We start from the raw sequence: 27,317 nt of genomic DNA on the forward strand, positions 1-27,317 counted from the left end.
TTTCTGGAAGACCATAGGTTAAGGGCAAGCTGAACTACAGCAATAAGACAGAAAAAGAAAGATACCACTTTCTGAAGGACCACCTGGGCCAGTGATTATGGAAGCAGAGTGTGCACACCTGCCCACCACCCCCCTGACCCAGCCCCACATCTTAGGACTCATTTAGAAGCTTTACCCAGCAGGCCTCTCCAGCGAGGTGGGTGTACTGCCGAGTCCATCCCTCACCCCCCACTGGAAATCAGTGGGAGTCCTCACTGAGTGGGCAGCTCAGCTCCCACCCTGCTGACCTGGGATGGTGTGTACTTCGTCCAGGATCATGAGGCCCCACTCCTGAGTGCGGAGCCATTCCATGACCCGCTCCGCCTCCCAGGACCGCTTGGTGGTGTGGCCCAGCATGGAGTAGGTGCTAATGGCAACGGAGCAGCCTATGGGCTTGTCCTTGGCGTCCGAGGTGAAGCGGCAGATCTGGCTGTCGTCGATGGTGGACCACATCTTGAACTGGGCTTTCCACTGCTCCACAGACACAGCTGAGTTGCCCAACACTAGACAGCGTTTTCTGACAGTGCACGCAGCTGTCACACCAACCAGGGACTTGCCAGCACCTACAAGAAACCAGAGAATAATCCCACCCAAGGCCAGGTGGACATGAAGGACAGAGATACAGGGACTAGCAGCACACAAATCTGAGCAATTTGCACTGATCACAGCTGACACTGTGGGGTGTTTACTGCTCCAGACCATTTCTTCTCTAGAAAAACGAGACGTGCCACTTACATACAAATATAACAAGGAAAAGAGACAAGTGCTGCGGCATTTTACACGCATCTTGTTCAAATGCTAGAACCTCAAAACTAAGCAGAGATGAGAGACACTCCTATTGTTGCCATCTTCTGTGGGAAACTAAAGCCACAACATAACCTGCACGAGGCCATGGGCAGTGGTGCTGCTGGGTACAGTGTGCCCAGCGCACAGACTGCACAAAGGAGGGACCCAGGAAAAGACAGCTGTTGTGACTACACCACAAACTGGGCCAAGAGGCCAGAAACGCAGGAAGTGCGTACACTACTGACAAAGACAGACAGGCTGAAATCCCAGGAGCTTCCGCGTTCACTGCCATCCACCATCAGAAGATCAAGATAAAAACCAAGCTACTTCTTTAAACAGCAATTCTTCCTTTACCAGGAACATGCGTCAAAACAACTCATGGAGCTTTAAAAAAAAAAAACAGGAAGAAGAAAAAGGTGAAGGCACAGGCCCCTTCCCTGCAGACTGTGCCTCCTTAAATCGGGGACAGGGCCGCTGGTGAGTCTGTTGTCACTGCCAGCCAGGAACCTAGGACAGGAGCTGACACGACTGGTATCAAACAGGCGCCAAAGGGCCTGCTACTGCCCTTCTGTGGCTGTGCACAGTGTAAGCAGCTGCCCAGGAAGAAGGCAAGTGTCTGTGCCAGGGACCCACCCACGCACAGACTCCTAAGCCTGACTGCGAACAACCTCGCCAGGCTGTAAAATAACACAGCTCTCATCCCTCAGTTTTCCTTCATTCCCCTAGATTTTCACCTTGCTGAGATGACTTGTTTACCGTGTATCCCCGCCTCAGCAGGACGAGCCTGAGGTCAGGAGAGTTGTTCTGTCTACCACTACACCTCAGTGGGGGGTCAGGGCCCTGCATACAGCAAGCACTCAAGTTATCTGTCCAGTCATGAGTCAGAGTCACCTGACCTTGGCCGTCCCATGGTGTCATTTAGAGTGTGATTTAGAGAAAAGCGCAGAGAGAGAGCAGGAGGCAGCCTGGACATCCTCTTCATTCGGGTGTCACTTACCACAAGGAAGGACAATGACCCCTGACCGTGCACGCCCATTCCCAAACATCTTCCGCAAGCTCTTCTCCTGATAAGGTCTAAGGACAGCCGTGGGTTTCAGATCAATGTTGATATCAGGGTTGACAGAATCGTTCCGGAAGTCGTACTCTGCCAACAGAGGATACTCCAGGTGGATGCACCGCTTCTGGAGCTCCTCTATCATCTCCTGGGGGGTGAGCACAAAGGAGGTTTTACAACCTTGTTCACCCAAATGCGTGCTCATCAACAGAACACATTCTAAGGGACGCAGTGGTCAAAAGAATGGCAGTTTATCCACACTTTTGCAATTTTAGACCTTGCTTGATAACAACTGGGTTAAAACATAGAAAAACAACCCAAATTAAGGACACAGACAAAATTAAATCCAACCAGCCACCAAAAACGCCCCTCAGGCACCATTTCTCACACTCCCCAGGAGCTTGTGAAGGCTGACTCACCAGCCTAAGGAATGGGACACTCAGATCTCACTCAATTAGAAAAATGATGCTGTGGCCCACACACCAAGAAGGAGAAAGCAATTTGGGAGACCAGCATTACTTCCTCTCGCACAGACTGCAGAGTACATGCAGCGCTGGACCACCTTGACACTGGCTTACAGAGGGAATCAGGAGGGCGCTCATCCACTAACCTGCTTGACTTCAAAAGATACTGTCTGTGTCTCCTCTTCTTCTTCCTCATCCTTGTCCATTTGCTCATAGAAGTCAAATAGGTCTGTGGGGATGTCAGACTTGCCCTGTGGATCTGTCGCCCGGGAAGTGGAGGGCCCTCCACTGCCCTCAGCAGTCTTAGTAATCTATAAGAGAAAGACAAGGTCTGGGTTCACATATTTAAGCCCCATTACCAACATGAGCCGAAGGTGTAAGCAAGCTGGGGGACCAACAGGGTGCCAATGCTGGGCTAAAAGGCTGCGAGCTGCAGTCCTGACTGACTCGGGAGCCACATACAGCAGGTCTGCTTGTGAACGTCTCTGTGATGAGTTCAGTCGCCTCCCCCTCAGAACTCCTCAGGCGGCATTCCCGAATCACTGGATCCTGAAGAAGATGCTGGATGACATCGGGGTGGGAGCTTTCAACGAAATACCTACAAGAGATGAGGAAGGAGGTGCCTACTGACTGGTATACCATCTTCAGAAGGTTCCACTGCTCAATTAGATGGTCTGGAAACTATGGCCTCATCCCTCTCTTCTTTCTCATTCTCCCACAACCCTTTGCCAAATGTCAGCTAGGAGCTACTGGCCATGATATGACACATAAGAGTTGTGGGCAAAGACCAACTTTGAAGACAAATAAACAGGAGTCTGAGCCCCAGCTCCACTGCTCAGAACAGGTGGCCAGTGAACAAATTTTCAGATTTGGCCACATCACTTCGTTTATTCCTTTTATCACCTTCCTCAGGAGTAGGTGTTGGTGCAGAGCAGGCAGTCCACAAACATTAGCATCATAATGCCTGGTGTGCAGAGGGTGAAAGAGCCTCAGACGGGCCTGTCACAGAAACCCTTACCTGTTGTGCTTCAGGACCAGCTTGACCTTTCCGTAACTGACAGTACACAACTGCAAGGAGTGACAAATCAAACGGCAAAATTAGCAGTATGCAGCTTACTCATTCATTCATTCCTGGGCACGTCCCACAGCCTACCAGTGAAATGAAGAGTTCTGTTATGGTAAGAAAACCTCAAGGGCCAGATCTGCCTAACTGAGCTTTTCTATTAGCCTTTTCGAGAACAAAAGCTTCCTCTTGCCTGGCTAACCCCTTCATTAATAAAACACTGCTTACAAGTCTTCATTTACCCTTTCCCTTTCTTCGCTATACCCACAGGTTCATCCTGACACACCAGCATTACTCCAGCTCCCAGCACAAAGCTGGCCAGAGTGTGTGTTCAGTAATGGTTTGCTGAGTACATCATATGCCAAGCTTCCTGGCCTCCTCACAAACTTCCCCAACTAGCATGTGAACTTCGTGATGGTAAGGAATACAGCGTACATCCTCCCAGTTTCCCAACAACCTCTAGGATGGAATGCAGTAAGGTCGTGTGGTGGTGATGACAAGTCACCACTCAGCTCCACGCTGTATTCCTTACCATCACACTGCTGCCCCCTGGACATGCCCCTGCACCGACACCTACATCCCTGCAGGAAGCTCCCAGCCAGGACTGAACACAGAGGGAACACACGCAGGGTGCAGGCCCTTGTCCTACGTGGTCTTTCACATCACAAGATATAGGAACTCTCTGCAAGACTCCTGCCAGGTTCTCTGAGATGGGATGCATGGCTGTACTGGATGACTGTGGCACTCATCTTCTGCCATTCCAGATTTGGGAGTCAGCACAGGACTACAAAAGCCATTGTCCATCTGTTCTAAAAGGCATTCACCTATCTCTCAGAACAAACCCAAGCATGTTCAACTGCTCTTCACACGGAATGCTACCCACTTCAACATTAGAAGTTTTTTTGACTCCCCATAGTGGAAATTGTTGACTATTATCTGGTACAGGTATTCAGCCTTAGATTGCTGCATTAGTCTACTTGGGCTGCCAAACAGAACAGCATAGACTGGGTGGTTTAACAACAGAAACTTATTTCTAGAAGTCTACGATCAACATTTCTAGTAAAGGATGTCCTTCCGGCTTGTAAAGGGCCACTTTCTCACTGTATGCTCACGTGACCTCTTCCTTGTGTACAAACAGAAAGAGCACACAAGCCTTCTGATGTCTCTTCTTATAAGGACACTAATCCTGTTGGATCGCGGGCCCACTCTTGTGACCTCATTTAACCTTAATTACTTCCTTTCTCTAAATACAACGCATTAGAGGTTAAGGCTTCAAGATATAAATTTTGGAGGGAACACAATTCAGTCTATAACACCATTCACTTTGGGCTGCATTCCCAAATAAGCGTGGCCAGAATGGACCGGAATCACTACCCGCACTGTGGGAGTACCCCCTGGCTAAGAGCAGCTCATGACAAGTGTGGCCTTGGAAAGAACGCAACACTGGGTCCAGAGAAGCAGCTGGGGAATCGGTTAGTATGCTCCCCACACTAGGCCTGAACAGCATCTTCATGATGGCCACAGGTAACTGTGGAGTACCTGTCCCCACAGTACTACATTAGGAAGGACGATAAAACAGCCAGTCTTTACCCCACTTGCCTTAATAAACTGAATAATCCCATCGGGGACTCCCGTCTTGCTGAGCTTCCTGAGGTACTCAGTGATATCACTGGTTTGCAGCCCGACGCTGACAGCTGCATACAGGGAGTAGGCAGTCAGTTTGTACTCATGCACATGGGTTGGTCGGCACACTGGCTCTGCAATAGCTACCAGGAAGTCTTGAGCATATTTGTAAACTGGAGAGAAGGCTTCTAAGAAAATGTGGCCATCAGGAGCCTGCGAAACACCATACAGACACAACACACATGAGTTGCAGAGACTACTAGACTCTTTCTCATATCATTATCTGTAAAGGATAAGCTGCCCAAAAAGTGATCTCTTAAGCTATCCAATCCCAGGTCTATTTTTGTAAGCACTCCTTCAGCTAACTGTGGGGGCCTGTTACTTAAATCACATACAAGGAGTGGAGAAAATAGGTTTCCAAAGTCAGGGAAAGCCACCTTCCCAGCCAGTAAGTTACCTTTAGGCTAGATTTCAAATGAATGCAAAACATTAATTACCTCACGCTGAGCAAAAAAAGCTGCCTAGCAAATTGTCTTCCATTAATTTTAAAAAATGGGGAATTAAAATGTTACATAACAAAAGCCATTTATTCAGTAGATAAAAGTATTTCCAAACCTGTGGTGGAGTAGAGACAAAGGGGAGTAAAAGAGAGGGTTAGAGATGTAGAAAGCTCCCCGGCCAGCTTCGATGAGCAGCCTGCATTTGTTTTGGCTCCACAAACTCTCGCTGGGCCCTGCTCTGGCTGACGGTATGCTTACCACCCAGAGGGGCCTGGACACGTGGTCGTCCTTCAGTGGCATCTGCAGCCTGTAGTCCTTGGCTCCATACTCATCCAGTTTGGTGCTGGACTCATCCACCTGCTTCCCGGCCGCGGAGGGGACCGCCTCCTGGGAGTCGTTGCCAGGGACGTCGTCTTCATCTTCTTCCTCGTCCTCGTAGTGCCGCTTCTTGGACTTCTTCTTATCTGCAGAGAGCGACACAGATGTAAGCCCAACAGGAGCCCTGGTTTCCCTGCACCCTGTCCAGCGGCACAGCGGGGAAGCTGGCGGCAGCCTGACCCCACTAGCGCACACACTCCCGGGGTCCACCTCCGGCCGCCACTTTCGGCCGCGGCGTCCTCTCTCTGACTGTGCCCACCCGGCCCAGGACGCAGGGCTGCCCAAAGGTCAAGGATCGCCACCCGCCGGCGGTGCGTCGGGACCCGACGTGAAGGCCGCGAGAGACAGCGGGGTTGGCCACCGCCGAGGAGCCCGGAATGGCCCGGAGGGGACGATGGGCACGAGTGAGGGCAAGCCGAACGCGCCCACGCCACCTCTCACCGCGGTCCGCCCGGTCTCTTTTGCCCATGGCGCGGGTAGCCGCTAACAGCCCGTGCCGCCTCCCGCCGTGGCGGCAGCTCAGAGACTTCCGGTTCAACCCGGAAGTTTTTCTACATCCATACAGGAAGTCCCGCCTCTGGGCTTCGGGCAGCAGCTTGGGTGACTCAGCCGAGGCCCTTTTCTCCCCATTCTTTCTTTTAGGCAATGAGAGCTTGTTTTGATCGGCGGGCACAGTTTTAGCCGCTGTGGTAGTACAGAGAACAAAGTAAAGGCCTTGGCTTCCTGGGACTTAAATTCCACCACAGAGATGTGTTAAGTAAACAAATTTGGTGTTAAGAAATAAAACAGGGCCTAGAGTGACAGGCAATGCCATTCTTAATAGAATGGTCCAGGAATACTTCTTGCAGTGATGTTGACCCAAAGATCTGAAGAATCTGAAACTGTGTCCTCTGTAAACACTAAGGTGGTGCGGTGTGGGTGGGCCTAGGCCGCAGCCAGCACAAACATGATGGCAACACAGGTTTGGCAGTTAAGAATGTGGACTGAAAAGGGGCTACATGTTAAACCTGACAAGTTCAGGAGACTGAAAATAACCATATAGGATGGTGTAAACATAAAAATTCCTAACTAAGATGGGCCATGGTGGGAAGTCACATCCTTGGCCTGTAGCTTCCTTGACAAAGGTCAGTCTTTACCTTGAGTAAGTCTGTCTGTCGTCTTTTTGCATCTAAGATAACATACCCTTGGAATGTCAGAGTACTCCCTTTCCAGACAGCCCCCACCCTCCCCCCACTGCCACAGGGCACAACCCACACCAGAGCAGGAAACTACAAAATCCCTCATTGTTACCTTGTCCCCCAAATACTACTATCTCTACCGTAGGTGCTGTAAAATGCTAACTATCCTGTACCACCAATGTGAAAAAAAATGTGTCTCTCCACTTTACTTTTTATCCAATCCCAGAGATTTCCCCGCTTTGCTTTATCCCACTCCCTTAATCTACAACCAGTGGATTTCATGTAATCTCTTTCTTTGATTCAAATGTATAAAATAAGTTGTGCAACGGCGATTTTCTGGAGCATTTTCTCAATCTGTTGAGATTTTTCTTCCCGGCAATTGTCATCAGTTTGGCTCAAATAAAGTCTTACAAGCTTTCTCTAAGGCTGGATGTTTTTTCATCAACAAGACGAACAAAAAGGGGACTCTTTAATAAATACGACAAATATAGTGACAGAGAGACCTCACAGAGTGGTATGATCATAAATTCCTAACTGTACATCATGATGAGTAGTCATGCCCCAGGGCATATAACTTTTTTTTTTTTAGTAAAAGGCTTATTTTTGCCTTAAGCAAGCCCTGACCATTATTCTTTTTTTTTTAGGATTTTTTTTTGGGGGGTAGGGGAACAGTGTGTACTTCCAGGGCTTTTTTCCAAGTCAAGTTGTTGTCCTTCCAACCTTAGTTGCGGAGGGTGCTGTTCAGCTTCAAGTTGTTGTCCTTTCAGTCTTAGTTGTGGAGGGCGCAGCTCAGCTCCAGGTCCAGTTGCCGTTGCTGGTTGCACCATCCTTTGTGGGAGTCGAACCGGCAACCTTGCGGTTGAGGGGATGCGCTCCAACCAACTGAGTCATCCGGGAGGCAGCTACACAGCACCTTGAGCTGAGCTGCTGTGTTCAATCTTAGTTGCAGGGGAGCCCACCATCCCTTGCGGGACTCGAGGAATTGAACTGGCAACCTTGTGGTTGAGAGCCCACTGGCCCATATGGGAATCGAACCGGCAGCCTTCGGAGTTAGAGCATGGAGCTCTAACCACCTGAGCCACCGGGCCGGCCCCCTAACCATTATTATTATGCATCTAGGTTAACACGCCTCTGAAATGCCTCTTTTTCAGACCACTTGGAGAACCGCCCTAAAATAGAGGACATAATCTTGTTAACTATCCTGTAATCTAATCCCCGACTTGCTTTCTCCCACCTTTATGTAATCTTCCTTACATTCCCTCACTAATCTCCAATTTAAAAAAACTGTCATTCTGGGAAGGCTTTTTTTCAGTCCAGGCACATCGTCAGTTTGGCTCAAAGAAACTCAAATGAACTCATAAAAATTATCTACATAGACAAGTGGGGGAGAAGTATGGCTGGGACAGTGGGGAAGAGGACACAGTACAGTATGTGCAGAGTAGTGGTTCTCAAAATGGGGTCCCGTGGCTACAGCAACATCATATGGAAACTGGTTAAAACTAATTAGAAAGGCACAAAAGCAAAGTATTCGATACCACCCAGACCTACTGAATGATGAAATTTTGCAGGTGGGGCCTAACAATCTTGCCCTCCAGAAGATTCTGGTGCTCAAGTTTGAGAACCACTGATACAGAGCCTTGGAGGCCTTTGCAAAAACTTTGGATTTTATTATGAAATGGCAAACTACTGGAGAGTTTTGAGCAGAGAAATGACAATCTGATTTAGTATTAAAGAATCACTCTACACTAGCTGCTCTATTGAAGATAGACTTTACAAGGTGAAGGTCAGCTATTGCACCACTCCAGTTGAGAAATCATTGGCTTATCTACCCAAAGATGCCAACACCGAGACACATAATAATTAAAATGCCAAAGGTTTAAGACAAAGAGATAATCTTAAAAGCAGAGAGAAAAACAATTAGTTACCTACAAGGGAGCTGCCATAAGACTGTAAGCTAATTTCTCAACAGAAACTTTGTGGGCCAAAAGGGATTGGCATGAAATATTCAAAGTGATGAAAAGCAGGGATCTATAACCAAGATTACTCTACCCAGCAAAGATGTCACTTACAATCAAAGAAGAGAGAAAGAGCTTCCTATATGAGAAAAATATGGAGTTCATCACCACCAAACCAGTATTACGAGAAATATTAAAGGGACTTCTTTAAGAAGAAGAAAAAAATAAAAAATATGAACAAGAAAATATCACAAAGAAAAAAATTCTCACTGACAAAGGCAAACACATAATAAAAGCAGTGGATTAACCAACACTAAAGCTAGTGCAATGGTTAACAGATAAAAGTTGGAATATCAGGTATAATTACAACAGTAAATTAAGGGATACAAACAATACACACAAAAAAGATGTAATAATGACAAAAATATAAATGTGGAGGGGGTGAGTAAAAACTGGAAGTGATTTTAGAATGTTTGAACTTAAGCAACTTAAAATAGACTGCTATAAACATAGCTTGGTATATACAAAGCACATGCTAACCACAAATCAAAACTCCACAAGAGATGTACAAGAAGTAAAGAGAAAGGAATCCAAACACACCACTACAGAAAGCCATCAACCTACAAGAGAAAAGACCAAGAGAATAAGAAAGGTACAGAGAACTACAAAAAAAAAAAAAAATCAGAAAACAATAAAGTGGCAATAACTACATACTTATCAATAATTACTTTATATATGGATCAAATGCTCCAATCAAAAGACAAATTGATGAAGAAGTTGTGGTACATATGTACAGTGGAATATTACTTGGGCATAAAAAATGAAATCTTACAATTTGAGGCAACATTGATAGTCCGAAGGGTAATAAGCTAAGTGAAATAAGTCAGACAGAGAAAGACAAATACCATATGATTTCACTTATATGTGGAATCTAAAGAACAAATTAAACAAAACAGAAACAAACTCATAGAACAATCTGATGGTTGCCAGATGGGAGGAGGGTTAAGCAGCTGGATGAAAAAGGTGAAGGGATTTAGAAGTACAAATTGGCAGTTACAAAATAGTCATGAGGACATAAAAGTACAGCTTAGGGAATATAGTCAATAATATTGTAATAACTATGTATGTTGTCAGGTGGTTGCAAGACTTATGGGGGGGTCATTTCATAAGTTATATAAATGTCTAACCATTATTCTGTACACCTGAAACTAATATAATATTGAATGTCAACTGTAATTGAAAAAATTTTTAATTTTTTTTAAATCACTTGCTTTACTAGGGTAGTACAGGTGTAATGACCTCTAGTTTCATTGTGAATATATTTTAAAGCCAGAACTGGATTTGCTGACTGACTAGAAAATGAGAGAAATGAATAAAGGATAACTCCAAGATTTTTGGCCTGAGCAACTGCAAAAATGACATACCTTAGGGGATGTACAAATATGAAGGGTGGTTTTAGACACATTGAATGTGAGTGGCTGTATTAATCTGCTCCAGTGTAATAATAAAATACCACAGGTAGTGTGATTTTAGTGTGAAGTGTGAAAACAAAAGAAATTTATTTTCTCACAGTTATAGAGGCTGGAAGTACAAGATCAAGATCATGTTCCCCTTCTGGCTTGCAGATGGCTCCCTCTGGCTTTCTCACTGTATCCTCACATAGAGGTTGGGGAAAGGACAAGCTCTCTGGAGCCTCTTCCTCTTCACCTAAGGGTACCAGTTTTGGCAGATTAGGACCCCACCCTTATAACCTCGTTTAACATTTATCACCTCCTCACAGGCTCTATTTCCAAATACAGTCACATTATGGGTTAGGGCTTCAATATAGGAATTGTAGAGAGGATGCAATTCAATCCATAGAAGTGGCTTATTGGACAATCAAATGAAGTGTCAACAAAGAAGTTGGATAACCTGAAGTTCAGGGACCTAGAAATATGTTTGGGAATTGTCAACATATCTATGGTGTTGAAGCTGTAGAACTAATTGAGGTTACCTAGGGAATGACTGTAGGTAACAGAAAGGTCTGAGAACGTTTCAGTGAAGAGGCTGGAAGATGAGGGAGAACCGGGCAGCATCAGTTGGAGAGCAGCGAGACAGGAAAATCAGGGATCCTGGAAATCCTCATTTCATAACTTCATTTTGAGGTGGAGGAACTTATTGACTGTGTAAGATGCTGCTGATCAGCTAAGCAAATTGAAGACTGAGCCACAGAATTTGCAATTTAGAAATCAGTTCTCAGCTAAATGGCCTTCAGTATATTGGTTTGTGGTCCCTGCTCTAAATGAATTTCACTTACTCAAGAAGTGGAGGAACCACAACTTTAAAACTGGCTTTTGCATTTTAGTATTTTCTTTGATTAAAGTAATACATGTCATTCAAAAATCTTGGAACACAGAGAAACGCATAGCAAAGGCTATTTAAATCGTACGTAATACACTAGCTATCTACATTTTGGTTTATTTTCTTCCAGGCTTCCCCCCCCCCACCGTGAGTAGGTATTTTTACACCATGAAGATGTTACTTTGACATGATTTTATGTCCTCCTAACATAAGCTTTTTCACCTCTCATTAAAATGAATGTTTAATGACTAATTTGCCATTGCATGTCAGTATCATAATTTATTTACTGAAACCCTGATTTGGGGGCATTGGGATCATTTCAATTTATCTTATTATAAATAGCTCTATGATGAACAGCATTGAATATAAATGTTTAACTCTATCCTGGTTATTTTCTTAAGGCAAACTCCAAGAAATAGAAATACTGGGTTAAACACATGTCCTTTTTTTTAAGCTATTACTGCCAAATCTGGTTAATTTTACTGAAAGGTGTGATGAGGAAGAATGGCTAATATTTGCATAATTAAAAAAATATTTCTCTTTAATATATGTGTTCAGAAAAGTGGATAAACACATGCAGAAGAATGAAATTGGACCTCTACCGTACACCACTCCAAAAATTAACTCAAAATGGATTAAAAACTTAAATATAAAATCTGAAACCATATTAACTTGTAGAAGAAAATATAGGGAAAAGCCTCCTTGACATTGGTCTTTGCAAAAGTTTTTCTGGATATGACAACGAAAGCACAAGGAACAAAGGCAAAAATAAATTGAATATTATATGAATATTAAAAGTTTTTGCACAACAAAATGAAAAGGCACTCTACAGAATGGGGATAAATATCTGCAAACCATATATCTGATAAGGGATTAATATCCAAAATATATATATTTAAAAACGTATACAACCCAATACTAAAAGAAATCCAACTAACAATTGGGCAGAGTTACTGAATAGACATTTCTCCAAAGAGGACATACAGATGGCCAACAGGTACATGAAAAAATTCTCAACATCACTAATCATCAGGGAAATGTAAATCAAAACCACAGGGAGATAACACCTCACATCTGGTAGAACGGCTATCATTAAAAATACAAGAGATAACAAATGTTAGCGAGGCTGTGGAGAAAAAGGAACCCTTGTGCAGTTGGTGGGATTGCAAATCGGTGAAGTCACTATGGAAAATAGTATGGATGTTCCTCAAAAAAATAAAAATAGAACTGCCTTATGACCCAGCAATCCCATGCCTCGGTGTTTATCCAAAGAAAATGAAAACAGGATATTGAAGAGATATCTGCACTCCCATGTTTACTGCCGCATTATTCACAACAGCCAAGATGTGAAAACAACCTGAGTGTCTGTCCGTGGGTGAATGGAAGAGACAGATGATAGATAGATAGATAAATAAATAGATATACAATGGAATAGTATTCGGCCAGGAGATAAAAGGAAATCCTGTTATTTGTTACTGTGAAGGTATTTTTTTAATATATAATTAACATTTACAATAAGTAGACTTTAAGTAAAGCAGAATACATTCAATAGTATGGGTGGGCCTCATCCAATCAGTTGAAGGCCTTAAGAGCAAAAACAGGTTTCCCAAGGAAAACAAAATTCTGCCTCCAGACTGCGATGCAGAAGTCCTGCCCCTCTGGAGAATGTTACCCCAGATTTCGTTAAAGGAAAGTGGGCTGCTGCTTTAATAAATACCCAAAAGTGTGAAAATGTCTTTGGAATTTGGTAATGGGTAGAGGCTAGAAGAGTTTTGAGATGCATGATAGAAAAAGCCTCGAGTGCCTTGAAGAGACTGTTGCTAGAAACATGGATTTTTTTTTAATTAAAATTTATTGGGGTGACAACTGTTAGTAAAGTTACATAGATTTCAGGTGTACAATTCTGTATTACATCATCTATAAATCCCATTGTGTGTTCATCACCAGGAGTTAGTTCGCTTTCCATCACCATATATTAGACCCCGTTTACCCTCTTCTAGAGCCCCCCTCCCCCCTTACCCTCTGGTAACCACTAAACTGTTGTCTGTGTCTATGAGTTTTTGTTCCTTCGTTTATCTTGTTCTTTTGTTGTTTTTGGTTCATATACCACATATCAGTGAAATCATATGGTTTTCTACTTTTTCAGTCTGACTTATTTCGCTTAGCATTATACTCTCAAGATCCATCCATGTTGTCACAAATGTTCCTATATCACCTTTTCTTACCGCCGAATAGTATTCCATTGTGTATATATACCACAACTTCTTTATCCATTCATTTGTCGAAGGACATTTTGGTTGTTTCCATGTGTTGGCCACCGTAAACAAAGCTGCAATGAACATTGGAGCACATGTGTCTTTATGTATAAATGTTTTCAGATTTTTTGGGGTAGATACCCAGGAGAGGGATTGCTGGGTCATATGGTAATTCTATTCTTAAGTTTTTAAGGAACCTCCATCCTGCCTTCCATAGTGGCTGCACCAATCTGCATTCCCACCAACAGTGCATGAGGGTTCCTTTTTCTCCACAGCCTCTCCAACACTTGTTACTATTTGTCTTGTTGATGATAGCCATTCTGACTGGGGTGAGGTGATATCTCATTGTGGTTTTTATTTGCATTTCTCTGATTAGTGATGTTGAGCATTTTTTCATGTTTATTCGCCATCTGTATGTCCTCTTTGGAGAAATGTCTCTTCAGGTCCTCTGCCCATTTTTCAATTGGGTTGTTACTTTGTTGTTGAATTGAAACATGGATATTAAAGGTGATTCTGCTGAGCACTCAGATGGAAATGAGAAATGTTATTGGAAACTAAAGGAGAGGTGATCCTTGTTATAAAGTGGCAGAGAATTTAGCTGAATTGTGTTCTGTTGCGTGGAAAGAACTTCTAAGGGATGAAATTGGATGTTTAGCTGAGATTTCTAAGCAAAAGCTGAAGGTTTGGCCTGATTTCTCGTTGCTACTATTAATAAAATGTGAGAGTAAAAAGATAAACTGAAGAAGAAATTGTTGAGCAAAAAGGAACCAGATTTTGAAGACTTGGAAAATTCTCAGCCTATCCATACAAGTAATGGGAAAGAAGGCTCTGGAGAAAAAAATGAGGGTGTGGCTGCAAACTATTTGCTAAACAGATTATTAGGCTTGGGATTTATGGATGCCATCAACTATGTCAGCAGAAACCCTGGCAGGTTGGCAGGGGACAGAGGTGAGACTAAATGAAGGAAGGTGTCAGACTTCTGGGACTCTGCAGGCAGGAAAGGGGCTGACAAGGCTATTTGGCTGCAGACATGTTACCCTTCAAGGAAAGGAAGAATGACTTCAGGGCAGGGCGGAGGCCGGCAGAGCTGTTGCTACCACCATGGTCCTGAAGGGACAGGCTCAGGGTGCAGGTCTGATGACTCTTTGGGCCATCACCTCAATGGGCTCCTCAGGACAGAGCACGGAGCCAATGAGGATTTTCCTCAAGTCTGAAAACCAAATGCAATCTGCCCTGTTAGGTTTTAGACTTGCTTGGGACCCAGTCCCCTTTTTTCCTTCTGATTTCTGTCTGCTAAGATGGACACCTATCCTACAGATTCACAAATGAAAAGGAGTTTTGCTCTAGCAAGAATCATACCCCAGATCTTACCTGTAATTGAGCTGAATGATTTAGATGATGGAGATTTGAGTTGATGACGTTTAGATGTAATGTTATAGAGCGATGCTGGAATGATTAAGACTGGACTATGGTGGGATGGGGTTAATGTATTTTGCATGTGGGAAGGGTGTGAGTTTTTAGGGGCCATTGGGCAAACTACTCGTACAATGCGTTTGTTATCCCCTAAAGATATTTCGAAGTACTAACCCCCAGTACTTCAGCATGTGACTTATTTGGACATAGGATCCGTACAGTCAAGTTAAAATGAGGTCATTGGGTGGGCCCTCATCCAGCGTGACTGGTGTCCTTATAAAAAAGAGACACACACACACAGAGGGAGAGTACCATGTGAAGACAGAAGCAGAGATTGGAGTTATGTTGCCATGAGCCAAGGAGCCTGGGGCGACCAGAAGTTGGAGGAAGAAAGAACGGATCCCCTCCATGTTTCAGAGGGAGCATTGGCCATGCCGACCCCTTAATTTTGGACCTCTGGCCTCGAGTTGAGACAATAAATTTCTGTTGTTATAAACCAACCAGTTTGCGCTCCTTTGTTACAATGGTCCCCATTGTTGGACATACAGAACATCAATTTGGGGCTTTTCTAACTGTATCTTAGGACCTCTGCAGCCATTTCCACAGAATTAATTCCTAGATACAGAATTGCTGGGTCAGAAGATACACAAGATTCTGAGGCTTTTGATTTGGCATTGCTAAATTGTCCTCTATCTGAAAATATTTAATGATCTCCAATGCTGTGGAAATATCCATGCCTTACACTTCGACAGTAGGCTTTGTTTTTGCTGCTTTTAATTTGGGTAATCAAAGCATCCAGAAAAAGATATGCCAGAGCATGTTGGGTAGGACATTACAGATTTATACCGTGGATTTAGTTGCAATGTTTCTAGACTAGTCTGTGCTTGATCTCCTAGAAAGTGATCAGTTCAGGCAAAGGAAGAACAACTGCAAAAGCACTGTGTCCAAGAACAGATCTGGAGAAACTAGTAACAGTGGAAATAAATACCAGCTTTATTAACACTCAAAGTGCCATTCATTTATATTCATTCCATAGTCCAGCAGGTTACTTAGAGTAACCCTTTGCACCAATCTTTCAAAAAATGAACTAACATGTAAGAAAAAGCAATTTTCATTGTGTTAATTATTGCAGGCCTTCATGCATGATAAATCTAAACAAAGATGTGTGCCAACAATATACAAATTTCCATATATAAACAAGGTCATTGATCACTAACAAAATATAAACATGGTTTCTTTCACGTTAGATTTTTTTTAAAAGCTATTTACCAGCAAGAAAAAACAAGTCCATAAAAACTGTAAAACTCAGAAATTTTATACATTTTTACAAGCACAATTTTGAATCAACAACACAAAGTCAAAATATGCATGATATGTGGCACAAACCACACTGTATGTGGCTTCTGGTAGGTTTTCCTAATCATACCGGCTCCTTGTAACATATTAAGCTTAGTGACATTCATTTCAACAGTGGACTTTATTCCTAACACAAGTAATTTCACATGGTACTGCATATTAAAAACAAGGTTTTCCTTAAGTACAATAACGTTGTCAGATCGGAAATGTAATTTCCTTTTTTTATTTTCTGCCAGTTACTTAAACATACACAGTACAGTGTAAAGACACACAATTATGTTTGGACATTCTTAAACCAATTTGTAGTCAATTACAGAGAATCACAATATATGAACGTATTGTTTTACACACGAGGTTTGACCTTGCCCAGTAAGAAAAAAACTGAGAGTTGAAATCTTTGGGGTAGAACAATAGAAACATTAAAAAACAACAGTAGGACCGGCCAACAGAAACTGGAGATATAAAAATCTTGTCTCTCTTCAAGACAACTCAGTTTCTCAAATTTTTTCATTGCTCTGAGAATTGAAAGGCCGTTTTAGTGGACAGTGTGTTTTTGCTACTGCTTAAAACCTATTTTTTTTCCTTTTAATTTGCATTTCAGAGAGTTCTCAAGAGAGAATTCATGCTCTTCCTTGCAAGAGTATGTTAATTACTATCTAAGTTTGCATCTAATTCTGGAAATACAAACACATTTTGAATGGTTAAAAACAAAATTAAAAAAATATTTTTGATCAGCCAGCTGAAAATATATTCATATAGTAAATAATCTCTCAGAAAGCTTTTGTATATATATTTAATTATTCTAACTAAACAGTGCCCTTATAAAACAAGTTCATAAAAATGTAGAAATTAAATGAAAATAAGAAATTACTGGGATATATACATGTGCCTACAGACAGAAAAAAGACATCTCCACACACACATCCCCCTGATAGGCAGTTGCAAGCATACTTTGAACTTAGTCGTGGAGTTTAGAATACCTAAAAATCAGAAAGTGATGTTGAACTCCTGAGTTCCTCCACAAAGAAAGAACCATAGATAAATATACTTTGTAAAAGCAAGAGGGTCCACTTAAGTCTGTAACAGCAGTGCAGTTATTGATGGCTACATCTTGAAGCGAAAACGTAGAGACAAGACAGTAGTTCAATGCACGCACTCAGGGTGCTCACACACCCACCAACAATTATTGGTCATAGTGAATCAGTGTACAAATTAAACATTTCCAAAACTGTGCAAAAAAGTCAACCTTGATAGGAAAGAAACACATTTGTACATAATTATACACTGCCCAGCATTCAACTGAGATTAAAAACATTTACAGGGAGAAACTAATAGGTTAAATATAAAGAATTTAATGGCTACATTAAAAAATGTACATTATTAGGTCAAGCGGTGAATTTACAAATTGACAATCACAGTTTGCAACAATTAAAGTTTATTCTCAAATTTACCCAAGTTTACTTTTATTTACAATGATATTTGAATAAAAAGAACCATGTGAAATGTAAGAGATGTTAGACATTAAAAGTATTTTTGGTATTAACTCTTTTATAATATTTCAGAATGCAGGGTAGCAAATTTTAAAACCAACAGCAATAGAAAAAATGTAAACCTTTTACTGATTAAGATTGTATTAAAAACAATCAGTTGTGTTTAAAGACGTGTTCTTATTCTTAGACACTGTACTTTCGCTTGAATAGGGTATATATTGCAAGGGTTTGGCCTACTCTCTTTTGCCCAAAAGCTTTTCAGCTCAAATAGAATAAGCCATCTCTACTTATTCTAGGAAGAAAAACAGTCTTTGGAAAAATGAGAATATGTCGAATTCATTTTGGAGCCTAAGTAACTACTAGAGTTTAAGATGTAATTTTGTTAACTTACCTCTCCACTCCAAGTAATGCTAATACTAAAATCACCACATATGCTTTTAAAAAATAACTTCTAAAAAGCAATAAATTAATGAACACAAAAGTGCTTTTCAGTACAGTCACAAACTTTACTGTTCTCAACTGGCATTAAGGGACTCAGAAATCCTTATTTGGAGATAAACTTTGCGTGTATACTGGAGAGCAGACTCTTCCTTATGTTCCAAAATGTCTATAGCACAAAGCAGACATGAATCTATAATTTGCTTTTCTTCACAGCCTTCCTGAAATGCCCCTCAAGTCAAGCACAAGTTCATAAACATTAAGACACTAGGAAGAAAGTACGCCAACAATCTGAAGCATCATATGTCAATGTATATGCATACGCACCCATGGACAACTGACGTTAACAAGACTGGCACACGTACAAGCTCAAGTTTGTAATGTCTGTATACGTCCATAATCACTGAAGCAAATTCTGTGTGTTTAATGCAAACACTGAGTACCTGTCCTTTTACTTGAAGGATAGATTAAGATACAGATTCTACTAGTACCCTCTTTATCATTTTATACTATTAGCTTAGAGCTGGGCAGAATGAACAATGCTAATCATTGTGGTGTGTGTGCACAGAATATGAAAGCTTTGGTTTGAAGTGATTCTGAGAATACAGCTTGTGAATACAAACCAGAAGTAATCAGACATAGGGAGTAAGAGTACTCACTGATTGAATGCCTTTGCTGTTATTAACAAAGATACATTACTTTAAATTAAAATGCAGAATTATGAAAAATATGAAGAATTACATAAAAGACTATATGCAGGCAACATATAAAATTCATTTTTTTCTTTATTGTAGCTATGACTACTCCCTCAACTTTCTCAAAGGAAACCAAAACCACCACGTCCGCTCTCACTGTGACTGAGCAGATTCTCTAGACTCCCCAGGAGCTCATTACCATCTACAGCTCTGAAATGGTTGGCTGGCTGACACTTCCCATGCCTACTGTCACATTCTCTCCAGCCTGTGGCAGAAGTCAAGTCTCAGCTAAAGACAACTGTGAAGTGGCAGCGGTGGCTTCATAGCACGCCTTCCCTAGCCAACCAAGAGGGATGAGATAGCTTCCTTTGAACTTGGTAAGCTAAGAAAGCTTGTTTGGATAACATCTGGTGAAATTTCTATTCCAAAGAGTTCATGAAGATCTACCGTGTTCCCCCCCAAATAAGACCAGGTCTTACATTAATTTTTGTTCCAAAAGACGCATGAGGGCTTATGTTCAGGGGATATCATCCTGAAAAATCACGCTAGGGCTTATTTCCTGGTTAGGTCTTATTTTCAGGGAAACACGGTATGCAAAATCAATTACTTTCTATTTAAGGGTTATATATAAGCTATTATACACACATACAAATTCAATTTTAATCTGCTTTTAGTAACCAAGAGCTTGGCCAAGTACAATAAATACCGTCATTAAACAATCACATTTGTACAAGTTACTGCTGGGAAATGTGCTGGCGTTCCTACCCGACGATTACACGCACCCATCATCAGTAGGTCATACACATGTGAGCTGTTCTTTCAAGGACACAGACTAATCTACCTGAACATTCGTACCTTTCCTTTCTTCCTTCCCTTGCCCCAACTACACACACACACACACACACACACACACACTTCACAGAAAAGCTAGAGTTTCAGTCAAAATGTTAGGTTAGAATTTGCTGTCCCTGGCTTTCTTGTTCACTGCCCCAAGACTCATTGCCCTAACATTTGTAAACCATTTAAACAACTTCTTTAGGGCAAAAACAACCATTCTAGCTCTGCTATGAAATCATAACTGAACCGTGATATACAAAGAATCTGGGCAGTGTCCATGAGATTGAAAATCAAGTAATCAACCTGGAAAACAATTTACTGTGTCTCTTTAGAATCAGAATACCTCTTTCTATCCTCATCTTAGGAGTTCACATCTAATGGAGGCTGCCCTGTGCCTATCACAGACTATTGCTAACGTTTGTCTTCTAACAAAAAAAACAAAGAAAGAAAAAAAAAAGAGGTAGAAAAGGGTAGGAGGAAGCAGGCTTTAAGAAACGTTTAACGGCCAATACACAGTCTAAGGCCCAATCAACTCTTGAAGCTACTGATTTTGGGGAAAAACCTTCATTTAGGTGGGTAAGTTGAATTATTATTGATATAAAATAAAATTAAGGCATACAGAGAAAAAGGCACTACCAAAAATTAATAATAAATTGCTTTTCATTAACATTTAACCAATCTTAAAATTCAAATAAATATGAACATTACATTTGTAACAAAGATCAAACTTAATATTAAAAAATTAGGTCTCAAGAAATTGTCTTGATCTTAGTACAAATAACACTGGTGACAGAATTCAATTTCTATCAAATGTTTTGGGTATTTTAGCAATTTAGACCAAAAGACAGTATTTTTTTCCTTTAAAAAAAAAACAGCAGGAAAAAACACTGAAATAAAGAAAGGCTCCTCCACCACTGAAGCTCTTCAAGCTGAGGCTGGGTTTTGTAAGAGGCTGCCTGACCTACGGAGGTCCCTCTCATTTGGGGATACTTTTACCCCTGTTGTTATTGACATTTTAGTTTATAACAGCCAATAATTACCCAAAATTGCTTTCCCCTCACATCATAAAAAAAAAACAGTAACATTTTAAAACGTCAGTGCTGAACTTCCAGAGTTTGGGTATGCCATAAAATAAATGTCTGTTTACCCATGTTTCCTCCTACAGGTCACAACCTCCTTAAGGATAAGTTAATTTAGTGCCCAATACAATGAGCCACAATTGTGGCAAATGGAAAAGATTCAGCCTATTTTTACAAAAGAAATTGACATATTCCTATACATGAGAGGAAGTGCTTTTACATGAAGCTGCTGGTCCCTAATGACATGGCTGGCACAGAGCTCTGCCACGGGCCAATGGGAATGCACGTGGCACACATCCTGCTTCTGCACCCATGCCTGCTTGTCCCTTTGACTCTCTTAATGATTTCACGTATCTTATAACAACTCCATCTCAGAAATACTACAGACCAGACCTGACATATGGAAGAGGTGAAGCAGCAAAAAGCTACTCTAAACAAAGAATTTCACCTTTTTTTTTATGTAGTTTCTATTGAGAGTAACATAAAAACTTCAAGTGAAAGACAATTCAATTCACTCTAAAGTAAGTTTTAACTTTTATACTTCAGCCTGTGCATTTTGACCTCTTATATAAATATGTAAGGTTGATTATATTTTTTAAAACTTTCTAAGGCAACAGTCTTAAACCATTTTTTTAGTTAGAAACATGTTTTGTACATGAGGAAAATTGAAAAAATTTCCAGATAATCACACTGAAAATTTCAAAGGCTATATACTTTTAAATACATTTTAAAGAATTACCAACCATCAGCATTTCCATCAGTCATTATATTTTTCAACCTTTTATTCAATAAACTTTATTTGCAATGTAGAAGATCTTATATTGGCTCAAACCTAAGTGATGCCATTTTCAATCTCTCAAGGCCTAAGGAGGAGACTTCCTGCAAAGCACACGTGAGACTGCTGTGGACCTTCTCCAGCACCGAACGTCTGCCGCGGTCAAGCAGATGCGTATTAAAGGCACAAAGTCAGCAGTCTGGCCACTTGCCAGCCTCAGCAAAGAAACAGTACAGTATAGAACAATCATTTGTGCATTTAAAAAGTAAAACACATTTAGAGTCATCTTCAAAAGTTCAAATTTCATTTGTTGATCCATACCATTATTACAAAGAAAAAATTGGAGAGTTATATCAAACTGCCCCTGTGTTTCCTTTTAAAATTTTATATTTTAAATTTATTTTTGGTCTTCCACACCTCACCCCACTTCAAGCTTTTTGTTCTAGTAGTTTCTATATATATTAACTTCTATTGTGGTTTTTGGTACCATTACAACTTGTTTGAAATAAATTCACATCACATTTTATATAATAACTCTGTAAACTATTAGTCTTATTTTTAAGTCTTTATATAAAGAACAATATTTTCCCATAGCTAATAATATTTTTCTTATAAAACACAATTCTTCTGCAGCAGTGTTAAAGTAGTAGTTCCTTTTAAGGTGATTTTATTTTCTATAGCATTTAAAAAGAAGAGAGTGAAAAAAGCAAACAGTTTTGCTTTGGGTCATAGCCTCCCAAGGTGTCTCCCTAAAGAGCATCTGTCTCATATTCTGCACTGCTGGTTACCCTGCCAGACCAAAAATGAGCCAAAAGGAAATCACAACCACACAAGACAAAGAAACAAAGGAAAAGCCTACTGGTCCAGAGACCATGATCTTGTTCAAGTAGAAGAGATGCCTTCACTCATAAAAGATAAAGAAATTATAATAGATCCATATCCTTGGGGACTGTGTTTATGGCACAAAATGTGACAGTTGATTTTCCAGGGGAAGGGGGCCGTATGCTTCCTGGTGAACTGCTTCCTTTGATTCGAAGGGTATGGAAGAAGCTTTGACAACCATGTTTGTGCTGACTTCTTCTGAGACTATCTAGTGGAATTTCAAATTTCCTACGGGGAATGCCAGATAGGAACAGCAAACCAAGATCTACAGTATTTTACAAGAGTCCCCAAAGAGCATACCTTTTGGCAGGAAACAAAATACCCGAGTCTCCTGTGAATCCCATGAAAGACATCATATTTAGGGCCTCCAGGAAGACTACTGTTTTCTAGATTTTTAAAAATAAAGTACTTAGCACTTGCTTTAATATATTGAAAAACCGCAAGTGGCCGAATTACTGATATCATTCATGTTTTTCAGTAGCACAAGTCCATTAGAGATAGTGGAATTCTCCCAGCTGTCCCCTTCCATTCAATGTTCTTGCTCTCAGTGGATACATTATACTAGAAATTCCTGACAGTTTTTAACCTTCCTATAAGTAGTTAATACTTTGTTTTGATATGCTTTTCTTTCCCCACAATTATCAATTGACTATTGAGGAAAGAATACATACAGATGGCTGAGTTCAATAAGCTCCATGTTTAAATTCACTTTGTTTCTAAAATGGAAGTTACTGATTTGGGTGCAATATGGCTGCTAGTAAGAAATGGATTGCCATTTGCTGTTGAGATCATTCTCTCTTGACTTGAAATAATGCTGTATGCTCTTGTAAAACCCTCATTATGCATTACATTACTTTCTCTCTGAAATTTACTTTTTACAAGGAACTTGCTTTGTAAATGGCTATTATCAGTTTATAACTGGGGCTGCTCTTTACAGCAAGGTTTCTCAACTTTGGCACTTTTGACATTTGGGGCAGGATGATTCTTTGTTGGGGATGCTGGGGGTGGTGGGAGGTGCTGTCCTTGCACACAGTGTGTTGCTGAGCAACACCCCTGGCCTCTACTCACTAGATGCTACTAGCATCCTCCCACTTGTGACAACCAAAAATGCCTCCAAGTATTACCAAATGACAAGAGAAATTAGCCCCACACCACCTTTATGAAGCACTGTTTTACATAATAAGCTGTTTTTTTGTGTGTTTTTACGATGCTTTAGTATTCTGTGATCCCAAAACAAGGGTTTTTTTGTTTGTTTGTTTTTAAATTCACAGTAGCTTTATGGATACTCCAGGTTAAACTCTTAGTTCCTAAAAAAATGTCATCTATGGGGAATCGGGAGCTAGAAATAGGAAGATATAGTATACATTATTTTGATTATTTCTCCTTTCCCTTAATTTTAGGACTTTCTCCCTCAGGTAAAGAACATAGTTTAAAATACACTAAACAATACTTAGTTCTTCTTTTCATTATTTCCATTGATTGGCAAGCGTGGTCTCTTCTGTTCACACATTTAATTAGAGCAAACTCCTTTTGTCTTTTAATTTGGATTTGCTCAATTGACTTTCCGCATCTGTTTTAAAACAAGGTAGCATCTTTAAAAAAAACAAAAAACAAACCAGAAATCTATCCCTCAAGGTTTATAGATTCCAGTAACATGGATCTTCTATGGTATATTTGTTTTCTACACTGGTTAGGATTAACAAATAAACATACCTCTTAGAGATTCCTATTTGCTATCAAGATTCATACTGAGCAAAAAGCTTGGTAAACAGAGGTCAGGATCTAAAGAATACAGATATAAGAAGGAACCTATATTCTTCAAGTTGAGTACCTAGCCTAAACTGATGTTTAGGGCTCAACCCCACAAATGAGGATCTATTTTAAATACTATCACTAAAAACTACAAACTATGCATCATTTTGTTCTCCTTTTCCATGTCTCCCCATCACCACCAATCTGTGAGTGACACAGGGAAAGACTCTACAATCTTTAGGTATTCTAAATGATTTGTTTGTACTAAAAAGAGTGACTATGTACTAAAGTGCTTTATCTCTCTGAACCACATCAGTACATTATAAAAATTAAAAAAAAAAGTTTCAAGTTCTTGTAAGGGAAAATAAGATTAAATATAAAAAATTTAGGTTACTATCATTATTAAACAAATTTAACCAAGAATCAAGAGAAACATTTTCCCTCTTGTCTTTTTTCTCCCCCATCTCTCTTTTTTATAAAAAAGAAAAGTGCAGTCAGAGAGAAGGTGAATGAAGATGGGAGCTAGGTAGAGGCACAGGAGAGGTTACAGGCTGCTAGTGATAGTGCACAAACATGTGCCTTAAGAGTTCATCAGCTGAAGGTCTCAGTTTGGCCTCTACAAAGATCCGTTTGAGGAAATCTCGAGTATAGTCTGAGACATGAGGTGGCAGCTTTGGATTTGTTGGCTGAGTGGCAATTTTAAAGATGGCAGCCATTGCTTCAAATTCCGCCCAAGGAGGCTTTTCCATTAGCATTTCTACCACAGTACAGCCCACACTCCTAAAAAGAAATTTTATAAATACATTACATAAACAATATTACCATGAAAGAAAGCCAGTTAACTACAAAACAAGAATTAAGAGTGAGGTCTATATACACTTACGAGGTAAGACAATTAAGTTCGTGAACTCATCCTAGAAAAAGTACTACATGTCTCATTGCTGAGTATCACTACGGTCACTTTCAAAGTGCTCCCCTTGGGAAGCTATGCACTGATGCCGGTGCCTAGTCCACCCTTCAAAGCAATTTTGGAACTCTTTTTCTGGAATGGCCATCAGAGCTGTCAATGTATTACCCCTGATGTCCTCCTGAATGTCATCCAAATGCCTTCCTTTCAATATTTCCTTTATCTTCGGGTAAAGGAAGAAGACACTGGGGGCCAGATCAGGTGAGTAGGGAGGGTGTTTCAATACAGTTATTTGTCTACTGGCTAAAAACTCCCTCACAGACAGTGCCGTGTGAGTGGTGCATTGTCGTGATGTAAGAGCCATGAACTGTTGGACAAAATTTCAGGTCTAACTTTTTCACGCAGCCTTTTCAGCATTTCCAAATGGTAAACTTGGTTAACTGTTTGTCCTGCTGGTACAAATTCATAATGAATAATCCCTCTGATACCAAAAAAAGGTTAGCAACACTGTTGCAACAAGTTCACGAACATAACTGTCACACATCATAAACATGACTTGATTTCAAGCTTTGTTTCCTTAAAGGGCTGTAATTATATAAGATTGTAATTTAAATATAAAAATCAATGAAAATAAACCCCAATGTAAGACCTGACTCAAATGGTTAAGCAAAGAACATTATTCATTTTATAATTCTTACTTGTATGTAATTCTCTAACCTGACATTAAATATAATTCTTTTGTCTTTATCTTACAAATACAAACATAAGAAATTCTTGGTTTGCCTTTAGGTTCTAAAACGAGTATCTTAAATTAAAAACTTTTCTGGTGGGAAGTAAGAAATGCCCATTTTATGTTCTAACTTAAAATTATTAGGCAATTAAGATTAACTGAATTATAAGAGACTAACAGTAAAGATTAATTATTTTTAAAGTTCTTCAGGGAAATAAAATGAAGACAGTTTTCTAATGCTGAAGTTTGCTTAAGACGAAATCTTTCCTAAAGACGGAAGACAGGTTCAAGAACTATACTTATTCAGTCACTGATTAAGCTTCAAAGAGGCAGAATTACAATATTAATTCTTGTAATCCTGACACCCTATTTTAAAACTACAAAAGGCAGGTGAAATCTGGCTCAGTAATTTGCATCCTGGGTAGAAATAAGTAAGAAGGCAGGTGTTTTCAGGCAAAACCCGCATCAAAACCTACCAGATATCTGCTTTTCTGCCATAGCCTTCTCCACTAATTACTTCAGGGCTCATCCAGTATGGCGTGCCTGTGACAGACTTCATTCCCGTACCCGAAAGACAGATAGTTTGAAGCCGTTTGCTGGCCCCAAAATCTCCTAGTTTGACATTGCCTGTTGAATCTCGTAGAATATTTGCTCCTAAAAATAAGAAATACCTTCATTTCATTATTTTTGTTGGCAGTTTGGAATATAATATAAAAGAACAATGGCAGAGAACTAGATTTAGTAGACTCTTCAATCTGTCTCCAAAACTAGGCTGCTTTTCATCATCCGAACAGTACCTGTCACAATGCCAGTCACACAGTCAGAGCTCATTAGGGGTTTTACTACATGAACACTGAATTTTTAATCAGGTATGTGCTTTAGAACCGAAGAAGGTTCTCTCACTGAAAAGGACTGGTGTGGTGGGAGGTGAGAATGAAAAAAAAGAGACAGGGGAAAGGGCCAAGAATTTAAAGCCCAGAGAAGAATGGGGAGCAACAGCAGACTCTCGGGCCCAGTTTTTCTGTCATAAAGCAAGAAGCTCATGGTTGAAGCTGATTCCCATGAGAAGGAACTTCCTGAGGGACCTTAATAATCAAAACTTTCACCAGTAATATTTTTTTGGATATGTCTCTTCGGGCAAGGGAAACAAAAGAAAAATAAACAAATGGGACTATATTAAACTAAAAACTTTTGCTCCAGCAAAGGAAACCATCAACAAAATTAAAAGGCATCCTACTGAATGAAATATTCACCAATGATACATCTGATAAGGGGTTAATATCCAAAATTTATAAAGAACTCAACAACTTAACACCAAAAAACAAACA

At 40.5% G+C, this 27,317-nt stretch overlaps 2 protein-coding genes across 20 annotated transcripts in view; both read right to left on the reverse strand.

The window, feature by feature from the left end:
- ERCC3 (ERCC excision repair 3, TFIIH core complex helicase subunit) overlaps positions 1-6,452 on the reverse strand; it is a 77,497-nt gene extending 71,045 nt beyond the window's left edge. For 14 of the 16 annotated variants that reach the window (XR_016019873.1, XR_016019865.1, XR_016019869.1 and 11 more), the window contains exons 1-8: positions 6,349-6,452; positions 5,788-5,993; positions 5,006-5,242; positions 3,362-3,411; positions 2,791-2,941; positions 2,490-2,654; positions 1,823-2,027; positions 288-602 (exon numbers count right to left, since the gene is read on the reverse strand). Coding sequence is in view for 5 of the 16 variants with exons in the window: in XM_088794606.1 (XP_088650732.1) it covers positions 288-602; positions 1,823-2,027; positions 2,490-2,654; positions 2,791-2,941; positions 3,362-3,411; positions 5,006-5,242; positions 5,788-5,993; positions 6,349-6,376 (1,357 nt within the window). In the remaining 11 variants the exon portion in view is untranslated. Of the gene's footprint in view, positions 1-287; positions 603-1,822; positions 2,028-2,489; positions 2,655-2,790; positions 2,942-3,361; positions 3,412-5,005; positions 5,243-5,787; positions 5,994-6,341 lie in introns of all 16 variants that reach the window. The other 2 variants (XM_019717981.3, XM_074334487.2) reach the window with 2 other exon arrangements.
- Positions 6,453-16,017: 9,565 nt separating this feature from the next.
- The window catches only part of MAP3K2 (mitogen-activated protein kinase kinase kinase 2), a 112,229-nt gene continuing 100,929 nt past the window's right edge, over positions 16,018-27,317 (reverse strand). For all 4 annotated transcript variants that reach the window (XM_019718001.3, XM_019718000.3, XM_074334513.2 and 1 more), the window contains 2 exons: positions 26,466-26,643; positions 16,018-25,132 (listed from right to left, as the gene is read on the reverse strand). In XM_019718001.3, the coding sequence (XP_019573560.2) occupies positions 24,907-25,132; positions 26,466-26,643 (404 nt within the window). In that variant the 3' untranslated portion in view covers positions 16,018-24,906. The remainder of the gene's footprint in view (positions 25,133-26,465; positions 26,644-27,317) is intronic.

This window comes from Rhinolophus sinicus, chromosome 17 (genome assembly GCF_057876585.1).
Source record: "Rhinolophus sinicus isolate RSI-liver-muscle chromosome 17, RSI-T2T, whole genome shotgun sequence".
In the NCBI taxonomy this organism is placed as follows: domain Eukaryota; kingdom Metazoa; phylum Chordata; class Mammalia; order Chiroptera; family Rhinolophidae; genus Rhinolophus; species Rhinolophus sinicus.